We start from the raw sequence: 13,179 nt of genomic DNA on the forward strand, positions 1-13,179 counted from the left end.
ATTCGAGCTTCCTTCTATTGTTACAGCTTTTCCTTGGGCAGTGGAAATGGTTTGGGTGGCTTAAATCTCATCATTTACAGTAGTGACTAGACATGCATTTGTTTAGATAAACTTTATTGTAGAGCTGCTTACAACTGAATGGAGAGTTTTGGCCTGAGTGTGAAATGATGTCATTAATGGGGCCCAAGAATGATGATTGCAGAAATGCATTCTCTTAAATGGCGTATGAAAAATGCAGGAATAATAAAATTTGGTGTTGTTTCCTAACAGCTGTTTTGCAAGTGTTCTGGTTCCTAGAATGGATGACTGAAACAGGAAAGTAACTAATTTTGAGTACAAACTTCCAAGCAAATGTGCATTCGTGCACAAGTTCATCAATTTTTGGTGGCCTGAAGTGTCACCAGAAATGAATGCTCAGTACAAACAGGATTGAATCAAATTCAAGAGTGCAGAATGTTTTAAAATAAATGTACAAAGTTGGGTCTGAACTACTCGCATCAGAATTTAAATAAGCTCTAGTGGCAAAATATTATAGTGAATGATACATCAGCCCAATACAAGGTATGGGGCCGGAAGTGTATGACTCCAGTGGATTTTTGGTGTAGTATGAGAGAAGACATTTGGGGAAAAAAATTTTCTTTTAGGTCCTGATAATTGTTTCTGTGTAACACCCCCTCCCAGTACAGCTGCGCCCACCGTAGCCTCTAGCATATATACTCTCTTCTACTTACACACACTCGTACCTCTTTGAATGCCCCACCCCGAACCGTATTGTATTTGGAAAGTTGCGTGTGATTAAGAAATAGAAATACAGGTTGCAATTCTACCTTGGGTAGCAGCAATCATGGAAAGCTTTAACTCAAAAGGAGAATGTTTTGTTTGACAAAGGTCTGAGTAAGTCAACACGGTGGGTTGTAAAGGAAAAGGTTCTTCAACTTTATATCTCTCAAGCCTGGTGATGGCTATGTTAGGGCCAAAGGTACTTTTATTACTGAAATATCATTGATGTTGTATGCTAAATCTGAATACAATATTTGAAATTCTGGGCTTTTGTGTACAGATTTTCTGCATTTTTTTCTTCACTATTAACTCTTTAGTTCTCATGTGACACTTTAGAGCAGGGGTAGGCAACCTATGGCACGGGTACCGAAGGCAGCACACGAGCTGATTTTCAGTGGCACTCACACTGCCCAGGTGCTAGCCACCGGTCTAGGGGGCTCTGCATTTTAATTTAATTTTAAATGAAACCTCTTAAACATTCTGAAACCTTATTTACTTTAGATACAACAATAGTTTAGTTATATATTACAGATTCATAGAAAGAGACCTTCTAAAAATGTTAAAATGTATTACGGGCACACGAAACCTTAAATTAGAGTGAATAAATGAAGACTCAGCACAGCACTTCTGAAAGGTTGCCAACCCCTGCTTTAGAGGCACACTGGGGAATAGCAGAAGAGGTGAGATAGTTGGTCAGATACTGCTGAGATCACTTGGAAATGCAGAGCCTGCTCTGCAATGCCTCTTCCTGCCCTCTTCTCCATTTCCCTATCCTGCAAATTTTCTTTTCCCCTCTGCCCACCTCCTATGGTATGCAATCTAATCCTGCTGTGTGCAGGCAGCTCCCAGCTTCTGCTCTACTTTCAGCTGAACAGCACAGCTACAACTGCTGATAGTGTGGTGAATGGACAGAAGTAATTTTGGGTTCCACTGCTTGTCTGTAGCTCTCACTCCACCCCATTTTCCCCAGTTGCTAGTGTATTCCCTGACCATCATGCCTTTTAAAAAAATAATAATAATCAATTGCAAGATTAAAGTTTATTTGCATGAAAACAGAATCTGCGCTGCTTTTCTGAGTCATCTGCTCCTGCTATTTATTCTTACTTGAAGTTCTGATCCTCTGTTTGTCACATAACAACATGTAGGTGCTTTAAAGCAGATTATGAATCCACAAATGGAGGATTATGCCCTCTGATTTACAGTCTTAGGCTGGGATCAGATTGGGTTTTATATGTGTCATTGAGCAGGCTCTCACCTGCTCAGTATTTGGATTGAATCCTCTGACTAAAAGCCAGGTGGCTACATGATGTAAAGTAAGGTTGGCGACTCACTGAAGGTGATGCTTTCCCCTCTGGGTCAGCACTGAACTGATGCCCCAGCATAGCATGGGGCTGCGTGAGGTGCCATTTTCCAGATAAAAAGTAAAACCAAGATCCTGACTCTTGGAGGTGCTATAGAACCACAAACCTGGGAGCTCTGTTGGGTCCAAAAATATCTCTGTAGCTGCTTTACTGCTGCTGGTTGGTTACCAATAAATAAACCTCACTGTTACTTTACACTACCCCAAATCACAACTATGCCTCTGTATCTAGAGCCCTGCAAATCTGCGGATATCTGCGGATATCCTCATCTGCATGTTTGCAGATTGTGGATTGGATGCAGGTACAAATTTTGTATCTGTGCAGGTCTCTATCTGTAGCATCACTCTGAGAACAAGCAGAGACTCGGATAATCTTATCTATCCATCACACAGGCTCATCTCATTAGGGACTACAAAAACTATAATTACTTCTTAATCTTAATAAGGATGTGTAGATGGATAGATAGTGTAGCTTGAGGTTTCTCCTGATCTCTGATGAGGAGCAAGGGGAAGAGCTAAAATTACTTTGACTTACGAAAATGTTAAGTCCCTAGTGTGTGTTAATGGGCACTCTGTAAAATGTAAATAGGAGCCTTAGCTTGGAATTTCCAGGCTTTCTAACTTTCATGCTTTTTTGAGCAAAGGACCTCATTCTCTTATGGGATTTCAGATAACGTGACAGACTTTCACCCTTCGCTCCAGGTAAACACTGTCTTTCACTTGGGAGCATATATGAAGTCTGAATGGTTAAAAGGTGCTCTACAATATCTGCTGTTGCTTCTAATGGCTTGTCTTCACTGCCAAGTTAACTGGAGTGGTGCCCTTAACTTGAGTCCCATGTCCACGCATACTCTTAACTGAAATATGGTGGTGGTTTTTGACTCAAGTTGGCTGTCCCAAATAGTGGTATAGGCTACCGCTCAAGTTAGTGCAGCCCGTCAGCTTCTAACATGACTAATCAGCAGTGTGGGTGCAGGCTAACACCACGTACCCAGAAAGGTGTTGGACCATCTGAAACTGTTCTTGCAGAGCTCATCCTGTAGGAGCAAAACTGTCCGAGGAATGTAGCCACAGAGATCTTGGGGGTTGCACATAAGCTTACCCGGAGGCTTCAGCCCTGTGGGGCATGTGCAGTCTGCTTGAACCTCCTGGTTATCTGAACCCTCTTATTGTGCCCTTTACACACACTGTGCCCCCCCCCCCCACTCCCTTAGTGAAATCAGGGTTTACTGGTATTGGCCAATTCGTCTGAAAACATTTTGTGCAGCATTAGCAAGCCACTAAGCAGCTACTCCATGTTTTGAAGCTGGAGTCACCTATATTGTTAACAGCAGAATCCCAGTGCTGGGCTGCACATATGACCCATTCAAATGCTCTCAGAAGCCAGAAATGAATCCTTTGTTTTTTCCTTTTGGCTTCATCTTTTTTTCCGTCTACAAGATGCATGACTGAAGATGCACGTGAGGGGCCTGGTTCTGAACCCAATTTGGCTTTATACCCATGTAATCCCCCTGACTTCACTGGAGAGATTCCTGATTCTCAGTGGTGTGAGATCAGAATCAGAACAGTGGAGCTGCACCCAGAGCACAAGCTCAGCAGGCGGTGTGACTTTTTTTTGGAAAGCATTTCACATGAATTATCCCCCTCAGATGCCAGCAAGTCACCAACTTTAATGCAGAAAGGAATGAATACAGGATAGGCTGAACACTTTCTCCCAGTTAGCCCCATACAAGATATGGAGCAACTCTGAGGTGCATACATGTTCCCCTGTTGTTAAACTCAGTTTTGAAATGTTGTGCACAAGCTGCTCTGCTCCCAGGAATTAAGTTATATAACCAAACTGAAACATGTTTCTGTTTCAGTACATCGTATGTACTCTAAACTCTTCCATTTTGTAATTTACCTGGTTGAACTATCATCTTGTATAGTCACAGTCCGTTTAAAAACCCAGGATTGTGACGCTAGTTTGTATTGGATATCCTGCAGACAACCTGTATTATTGGAAAACCTGTTTGGCAAAGGCAAGACACGTTGAGGCTGCCTACAAGTGCTGAGAGAAGGCATCTGTGGGGTGTGACGTGCCCTCTGTTCTTTCAGCAATGGTAGTTATGTGCACTTGTTGTCTTTCATAGGAATTTTAAGGGGGAGCTGTGGAGGGATATTCTAAAAGGCAAAGAAAAGGCTGTGAATTTTACAGCCTGTGTCAGAGCACCATGCACTTGGCATGAGGCCTCTCGTGGGACAGATCATTGAAGTCAGTGGAGCAACTCAGGGAGTGATGCCAGTTGACATCCACTGAAGATCTGGCCCATTGATTACAAATTGTTCTCGCTTTGCAGGAGTATATGTTTTGTAATAGCATCTCGTGTAGTATTTGGGTTCAAGTGGAGAATTGAATTCCTTTCCCTGGCTTTTGTGGGTTAGCTAGATCTGTGATTTTGGTGGTTGGCCTATTGGTTTTAATTTGATAGTACTATGTGTAATTTATCTTTTACTGTTGTGAAAGCCATAGTTAAGATGGCACCTAGGCTTTTATTATACCCTCCCATTTTCACATGCTCAGCAGCGTTTGAAAACATTCTCCTGTCTGTCTTGCATGTTTGAGGAAAACCCTTAATCTGCAAAAAGGTGGGGGGAGGGATCCTTTTAAAAACAAACTTGAAGATGTTTTATGTTCAGATTTAACCCCTTTTTTGAGTGCTTTGTGATCAGTTGAAATGTTTTGGGGACTAGTCTTTCCTGTGAATAAACAAGTCAAACAGGAGTTGTGAGACAAAACACAACTCAAAGGGGCACAGCCCTATTGCCTGTCCTATAGGAAAGCAGGTCACCTCACACTAACAAGACAAAAATTAGTGAAAATCACTGCTGTAAGCAAATCTGCTCCCTTTGTGTCTGCACTCAGATCTATTGAGTAAGATGTTACTATCTTACATAACTGCTCTTCATTTGAGTGGTCTTATGTAGTTCATGAAGACTTTCCTCTCTCTTCAGCTGACCGTTCCTTGTGTGGAATCACTGCAAAATTAAAATAGAAGTTTATTGATTTATTTTTTTTTAATTTTAGTTATGAAACAAATCTGTGAATGTGTGGGAGGGAAGTCCTGGGAGGAGTGGTGTGTGCTTCGGTGTAAGAAGCTGAAAGAACTTTGTGTAGAATGCAGTGTGTGCAGCCTTTATTTGGTAAATAGAAATCAGTGACTGTTTTCTGTGATAGGGGGAACTTCACTGGGCATTGGATCAGGCTCTAATTGAGCAAGTAAGTTGACATCTCTCAGCATATATTACAGATGTGAGAGTGCTCCAGCTTTGGGCTCAGCTACTTTATTCTTACTCATAAAAATAATATCTAATAAACAACTAACATTCATTCTGTCAAGCTCCAAGAATATCAGAAGGACAAATTCTTCAACAGGACAGAAGTGAGAGCAACTTTTATACTTTTAGGACAACTAGAAATGTTCCCCTCCTAGCTAGTATTAATGCCAAAGCAACAGACTTACTGAATTCTACAATTGGGCTGGGGTGAAATTCACCCAGGTGCAGGGAATCTGCACATAGGAACTGAGTGAGGCATGGGGCTAAGTTAGCCCTCTGGAGGGACGGCAAAGTGGGCAGAGTGCCACGTGTTGCTGCTATGGGCCATATTTGCCTGCAGTGAATCAACTAGTGCAGACTGGCCACTAGATCTAAATTTATGGAGATCCAGTAGTTAGGAATCACCCACATAGGGTCTGTAGTTACAAGTACACAGGTTGGAATAGTGGCTGTGTTAATAAGTAGAAGGAATCCATAAATGAGATGGCCTTAGCACACTCTTGTTTTAAATATTGAGTCCTTCTGAGGAAATTCCATTGGTGGTGCCCTTTCTCTTGACCCAATAATAAGGAGAATGACCCATAGTTAGTGCTAGGAACATCAGAAAGGTCTGTTAGTATTTGACAAGCCTCACATGGCTTCACTGAGTAAATTTCAAATGTGATTTTATTTTTCTATAAGATTTGCAGTGATTTTGGTAACTCAATGTTAGTGAAAAGACAAGGAGCAGAAAACAAACATTGAAAATCAACCAGGAAAAATCTCAGAACAATTGAGGATGGAAGGTGGAAAGAAGAAAGCTAATGAGGGAATATGACTGCTTTATCCTTTCCCTCTCTCCCGTCATATATTGCTTGTCTTAAATGAGTTTTGGGCCTGGGATTTGCATCTTGCCAAATGTTTCGTTGCATGTTGTTGTTGGTACTACTGTAATGCAGTTAACACTGCTCTTTATGCTCCGAACTCATCAGGAAATAGGTTCAGAACAGCCATATTACTGTCTTTCTCCTCTTCTCCAAGAGTTCTTGGCCTTCAGTTTGTGCACTTGTTAATGAATTATATCTACCAAAGGTCAGATGACATTTTCATTGGGGTTACTGAAACGCTAATATATTCCAGTCTGTGGGGACCCTTGGTACAGTTCAAATGGATTGATTGTTCACTGCTACTTATGTCACTCATGGGAGTTACTTTTCACATGGTTGAGATTTTAGTTATCATTTAACCAGCCCAGGTTTGGGCATGTTCCCTATCTGATTTGCATCAGTTGTGTGGAAAATGGTAGAAAGAACAATTTCTCTAGATCTAAATACATAGCAACACAATTTTCAAATGCTAAAAGTTGGTTTCACTATGTCCTTCAGGTATGTATTGCATTCCCAGCATAGGACAGATGATTATAGCTCTTGGACGGGCTGCATAGCTGTATATTTAAAGTCACAGGTATGTTTACTATGATTTTATTACATCAGTCTGGCTGGGTGGATAAGAGGAGGAGGAGGGAATTACCATCCAATTAGCAGAGTTTCTGCAGCATGAGTAGGTGGTGCTGTGGTTTTGCTTTCTTTGCAATCAGCTGCAGATGTAACACAAGGAATAACAGCAACTCCCTTGCTCTGTGACTGTCAAAGGCACACTGATGGATTGCAGCTGCTGCTGAAAGAAAGCAAACATTGATTCCTCTTGTAACCAAGACCATGGATAAACTTGGAAAGCCTGGTTCTGGGTTTGCCAGAACTCGGATCCCCAGACCTCAAATTGTATTCCATTCCATCCAGCCTTCTTCCCATTCGCAGGTCTCTGGCATTTGCAGGTATGGAGTGCTCACATTTGAGTTTCTTTTTTATTGTGCATTTCAGTTTTGTTCAGAAAGCAGGATGTAGAGGTAGAACAATATTGCACCCCAGTAGAATATACAAATGAGTGGAAACAAAGTGAAACCCTAATGGGGAATATAAACAAGAGTAGTTAAGAACTCCTTTAAAAACACACTTTGGCCATCTTGATCTTCTTCCACAAATTCTCATATAGCATTTTAATTTAAATCAGTGTCACATAAGTACGCTTCTTGGCTGTGAGTTCTTGTATGAAACAGAATAAACCTTCAGAATCAATGCAAACTTTATAAAAGACGGGGATGAGGAGCAGGGAGTGGGAAGCATCACAGCGGGCTAACTTACAGCCTTTGAAAACTGCCTTATCCAAGATTCAGAAATAAAATGGCATTTGTAATCACTTGTCAGTGAAACTGAACACAGGAGACGGGAATGGTGTGTTTTTGTACAATGTGTAGTGTGTGTATTAGTCAGTGAGTCTGTTGCACTAGTTTAGAACATAATTTATTACTGTTTTATGTTTGACAGAGTTACTCTTGTTTTGATCTGCTGCATCATATCAGAGCATCTTTTACTGGATTCAGCTAGTTAGCTAGCTTACCACTTTGTAGCTGGACTATACACCAGCTGGAAAGGGATCTTCTATGTAAAAATCATGCTTCTGTTTGAAAATGTTTTATTGTTAGAATGAGCAGGGTAGATTATCACATTTTCCTGTAAACCCTTTCAGATGGATGTTTCTCTGTTTTCAGTTTGTTTACTTTTGAAGTTCACAGTACTTTGTGTGGTCTGTTTTGCTGTATAATCTGTCTTTCTGAGTCCTTCACATAGCAACAAAGGAGGAAAACAAAAAACAAGTTTGTAAAAATGGTTGGGGGGTTACTACTTTAGTTTCCACATTTTTAAAAAATGAACTAGATTCCAAGTCAGCTCAGCAGTATCTCTTTGCGACAGTTGAGGAGCTTCTTTTAAGACAATTGGCTATTGAATATTTTGAACTCTTGGTATTTTTGAAAAACCACTTAGCCACCTGTTCTTAATTCTCCAGACTGCCAACATAATACTTGTATTGCTCAATCTGAAGGTGCTGGAGTAGAAGTAGTTCTCATTAAATCCATACAATAGGTTGAAAGCAGAATGCCAGGTGTTAGAAACACTGTCAGGTCCAGCCATCATGTAAACTACTTAACTCTTGTATAACTAATCTCTCTACAGTAGTCTTATAGACATAGAATTTGATTGCTGTAGAGTGAAGTGATGTTTGTGAAATGATGTGCCGAAAATCCCAGTGTTCATATTAATTGTTTTTAATTATCCATTGTTCCTGCAGTGGTAACTATGCAACGTGTATTGGATAGATATCTTAATGACAATCATTTTACCCAGTACGGGGGGTCCGTGGTATATGTCTCCCCCTTATCTGTTGTTTCACCTATCCATCGCTCATCAATAGGGGAACATGTTCCCGTTTGTATCGGTTCTGATCCTCATGTCCGTTGCTTTGCCTTTTGTGTGGCTTTTCTTTGAATGCTTCCCCTGGTGTTCAGGAGGCGCTGGGAGGGAGGGGAAGGAGTGGGGATGGGGCATGCTCGGAGGATGGGGTGGAACAAGGCAGGGTGGGGGGCTATGGGGGCAGGAGGCGGCAGGGTGGGCAATTATTTCTTATGGGGAAAAATTCCCTGGTATCTGTCGTTTCAGTATCTGTTGCCCTTTTCAGGAACACAACCCCAACATATACCCGGGACCCTCTGTAATGGTATCCTTGCAGGGCCGTCCTTAGGATTTATGGGGCCCTAGGCAGTATTATTAAACTGGTGCCCCTGTGCCGGATGGCAGCCCAAGCTCACAGCCTGGTGGGGGAGGGGGAGGAGGGACTTGACAGCAAAGGATAATGAGATGCCTGGCCTGCCTCATGGTGGCGGAGAGTCACAGTTCCCCGCAGAGACTTCCATGCCCTCTCCCTCATGCAGAATGGACATGAAGAAAGTACCTAATTAAAAGCACTAAAATTTGGGAATAAAAAATGTCAGTCACAGGTTTTTTGATATGCCCTGAAGTTTGTCAGATTTATTTGCAAAAACTTCATAGTAAGGGTGAGTCAGCTGTCCTGCTGAAGACACATTACATGTAATGGAATACATGATGCAGCTCTTCTCTGTTTTACATTTTCTTATTCAGCATTTCTAAGTTGAATTTATATTTTAAATGTACTCAAATCTTAAACCAGCATTCCAGATTATTACATATTTAACTCACTGAAACAAAGACATTCTTTTAAATTAATCAGAGAGGTTTAGTGTGTTCATAACAATGTTCATTGCTTTTAGAAAAAGGGAACAGTAATTTACTTTGTGTGATCTCCATAACAAGAGACATGGTTATGAAATTTCACCAACTTTAAAAAAATATGTTTCCAAAGATTTTAGGTATAACAAGGATTTTGTCTTACTAAGGTACTGATTTTGCTGGAGGGTTCTTTTAAAACTAGTTCGTCGGATAGTCAGAAGTAAAGAAAGGGAAACTCTTTGTCCAGCTATCTGGAAGGGAAGGACTGTTGTCCCTTTAAGGGCTCTCTTCAGTGGGGAGTGGGGAGAGAGGTGGTGAAGGGATGGACAGAAAGGACAGGAAGACTTGGAAGCACTTTTTTTTTAACTATAGTAATTTAAAATGTGTATTTTAGATAAGGGAGGTCTTTTGAAGGATTTATTTAAAAAACTGTATGTCTGAAGATCCACGCATTTAAGGCTAAAGATGATTGTGCATCTAAAACTCTATGCAAGCATTTTTTAGAAATGTGACTTTATAATCTTCACCAGCTCACTAATGAAATATTTTTAAAGCAAATTTTAAACTAAGGTCCTGTAGACTGACATGTTCTGTGTAAATATTACATTAATGCACAACTACTTTTGTCAGTATAGTCAGAAACTGACAGTATAAAAATTTATTTGGGTATAAGCTTTCATGGACATTGGATGAAATGGGTTCTAGTCCAAAAAAGCTTATGCCCAAATAATTTGTTAGTCTTTGAGGTGACACAAGGACTCGTCCTTGTTTTTGCTGATACAGACTAACAGGACTACCACTCTGAAACCTGTCAGTATATACCTTGTGGTTGGCAAATGCCTGTTAAATGTTGAATGTCTCTTTAACAGTTTCAATGTTGTGCTAATAGATATGGCAGGCTGGAGGTTTTTTCACTTTTAACTACTAGATTCCCTCCCAAGGAAGACTCACCAGGCTAGAGCAGCCATCTGTGGGAGCCTGCATGAAGGGTCAGAACAGGGATAGGAAAACAAGAGGGTGGACACTAAGACTTAGTGGTGCCCCAAATTTTCAGGCGCCCTACGCAGCTGCCTATGTTGCCTATGCCTAAGGACGGCCCTGTATCCTTGTTACCATTCCTCTCAAGCAATCTTGGAAAAGAGCTATTGATCCAGCTTTCCTTCCCTTAGTGCACCTCCTCCTATTACTTCTAACCCTTCTATTTAAATCTGTCAGACAAAGGCCATGTGTGAGTATTGGTGAGTTCCCTATTCTGCGTGCTGGAAGCCAGCTGCTTTGCATTCTCTTAGCTCTAGAACTTGCTTAGTGACATTCCGTGAGATGACCAACCTGCACACAGGAACTGTTCATGCATCATGAACCATAGTGAGGTTAACCTGTCCTTGGCAGTTGCTTTTGCTAAATGTCTGAGAACAGTTACCAAGCTGTGGAATCTTCTATCTCTGTGCAAAATTAACATTTTTTACTATTTCAGCATATGCCTCTGAAAAAGTGAAATCAACCCAGCTATGTTCCTCTGGGTAAAAAATGCACACCCTTGAGCCATGTAGTTAAACCAACCTAACCCCACAATGTGGAGCGTGCTCGAAGAATTCTTCTGTTGATCTAGCTACTGCCTCTCAGGGAGATGGAATCACTGTTGTAGTTAATCCCAAACTTTAACCATCTGTGAACCCTTTTCTCGAAAATGTCAAGTCTCACGAGCCCCCTCCTAAATATGAATATTTCCAGGGATTTTCTCCTCTACATGCGTATAATTCATAAAAGCAGTGATCTTGGACATCTAAAATTTGTTTTTATGATATGCTTATTACACACTATTTATTATTTATCGTTACAGTAACTTTATTACATTATGAAAACGGCAACACTCTTACAAGATGTCACTTTCGTCGCTTGTATCGCTTTGAATAAGCCTATTATAAGACAAAGCTCCTATGTTTCATCAAGGAGTATCAGATGTGAAACAGCATGAAGGTATTTAAGACGCCAACTCAAAGAGTTCCTCCTACACAAGCATTCAGGTCTTGAGCAGTCCAGGCAAACAACACACGTTACAACAAAGCTTAAACTTGTTCTTCATAATAATTTTAAAAACAATAGTAGCTGCCTAATTAATTTTAAAAACAGCAAAAAATATCCACCTCCCTTTCCAGTTCTTATAAGGAGTCTTGAAGTTTAAATCTCCTCAGTGTGATAGATCTGCTCGCTTTGAAATGCGTAGCTCTCCAAGTTCAAGGGCTCTGGGCTGCTGGCCCCGTGCTGCCTGGGGTCCCTAGGGACAGCTCTGTCCACCATTAAGGAATTTTTTCCTGAGAACCCCCTGTAACATTTCGTGAACCCCCGTTTGGGAACTACTGAACTACAGCAACTGGAGGATCCCTCCTGTCACTATAGTGAATGTCTACACTGAAGCACTACAGTGGTGCAGCTGTGCCACTCTATTTAAGTGTAGACATAACCTGAGCAATCCAAGTAAGGAGCTTATGTTTCTGCCCTTGCTGTTTTCCACTGTCCCTAAATCTCTTAAGCATGAAGCTTAACTTGATCCTTCAGTGTATCCTTCTGTGGTCCTTTTTTCGATGATTTTTTTTTTTAAATGCTGTTGGTCAGTAGTTAATTCATGTACCTTCCTTTTAACCTCTTGCCAATTGTTTCCCAGCATTCCTGAGCAGTAAACTATGCTTATCTATTCTGTCTGGTTTAATGCACAGTGAAATTGGCCAGCTTCTAGAATGGGTTGCAACAGGAAATGACTGGCGCTGGTGAGTTATTTCATAGTAATTACTACACCGATTAAGTAGGTGTTCAGCTCTGGAGTAGTTGTAAGGCAAATTAGAAACGCACTAACCACATGTGATATGTATCTTTGTAATTTCAAGGAGGGCCTTTCTTTAATAAACAAAGGCCCAAACAGAAAATTATCCTTGGCGTACCCTCCTAGCACTCTTTGCCTGAGGATCTCAAAGCATTTTAACACACAGACTGGTTTCCCCACAGAGACAGATAACTTGTCCCTGTACACATGGGAAGGCTGAAGTACACAGAGGTTAAGTGTTTTGCTCAAGGTTGCACAGCAGAGATGGAATAGAAGCAAGCTCACTTACTCTACACAGAGGTTCACAGGTTGGAGCGGAAGTCTGAGAGTTAGGATATCTTGATTCTCTGGCTTTTGCCAAATGACTGAAATGCTGTCCCCCAGTTACCTTATTTACCTTATGTGTGATGTGAAGTAGATCATCATTACTCCCACTTGTGGGTAGGATGGTGAATAAATCATAGTTGCTTGTGTGGTTGCATAGTGAATAAATTGATTTTTAAAAAATCAATTATTTAATTAGTCTTAGTTTAAGCAAACCTGCATTTAGTTATTTAAAATTAAGTTTGAAATTAACTTATGTTAAGTCCAAAAATTATAATTATTAAAATAATTTCAATTAAATTCAGAAAATAATATCAAGCAGTACATGTTTGTTGCCATATTTTAAACAAAGTCAAAACAGTGAACTGATGGAAGAGATTGAGTGTGCCAGCGTTTGACAGCAGTAACCCCTTTTGGTGGTAGAGAGAACATTTTCTTCATTCCAGTTTATTCAACTA

At 40.7% G+C, this 13,179-nt stretch overlaps 1 protein-coding gene across 7 annotated transcripts in view; it reads left to right on the plus strand.

The window, feature by feature from the left end:
• ARHGAP40 (Rho GTPase activating protein 40) overlaps positions 1-13,179 on the plus strand; it is a 73,613-nt gene that overhangs the window by 22,456 nt on the left and 37,978 nt on the right. For 6 of the 7 annotated variants that reach the window (XM_030533700.1, XM_030533703.1, XM_030533702.1 and 3 more), the window contains exon 1: positions 7,091-7,271. The exons of the other annotated variant lie outside the window; for it this stretch is intronic. In XM_030533700.1, coding sequence (XP_030389560.1) covers positions 7,156-7,271 — 116 coding nt within the window. In that variant the 5' untranslated portion in view covers positions 7,091-7,155. Of the gene's footprint in view, positions 1-7,090; positions 7,272-13,179 lie in introns of those variants that run through there. 7 annotated transcript variants of the gene reach the window in all.

The sequence above is a fragment of the Gopherus evgoodei genome, chromosome 14 (assembly GCF_007399415.2).
Source record: "Gopherus evgoodei ecotype Sinaloan lineage chromosome 14, rGopEvg1_v1.p, whole genome shotgun sequence".
In the NCBI taxonomy this organism is placed as follows: domain Eukaryota; kingdom Metazoa; phylum Chordata; order Testudines; family Testudinidae; genus Gopherus; species Gopherus evgoodei.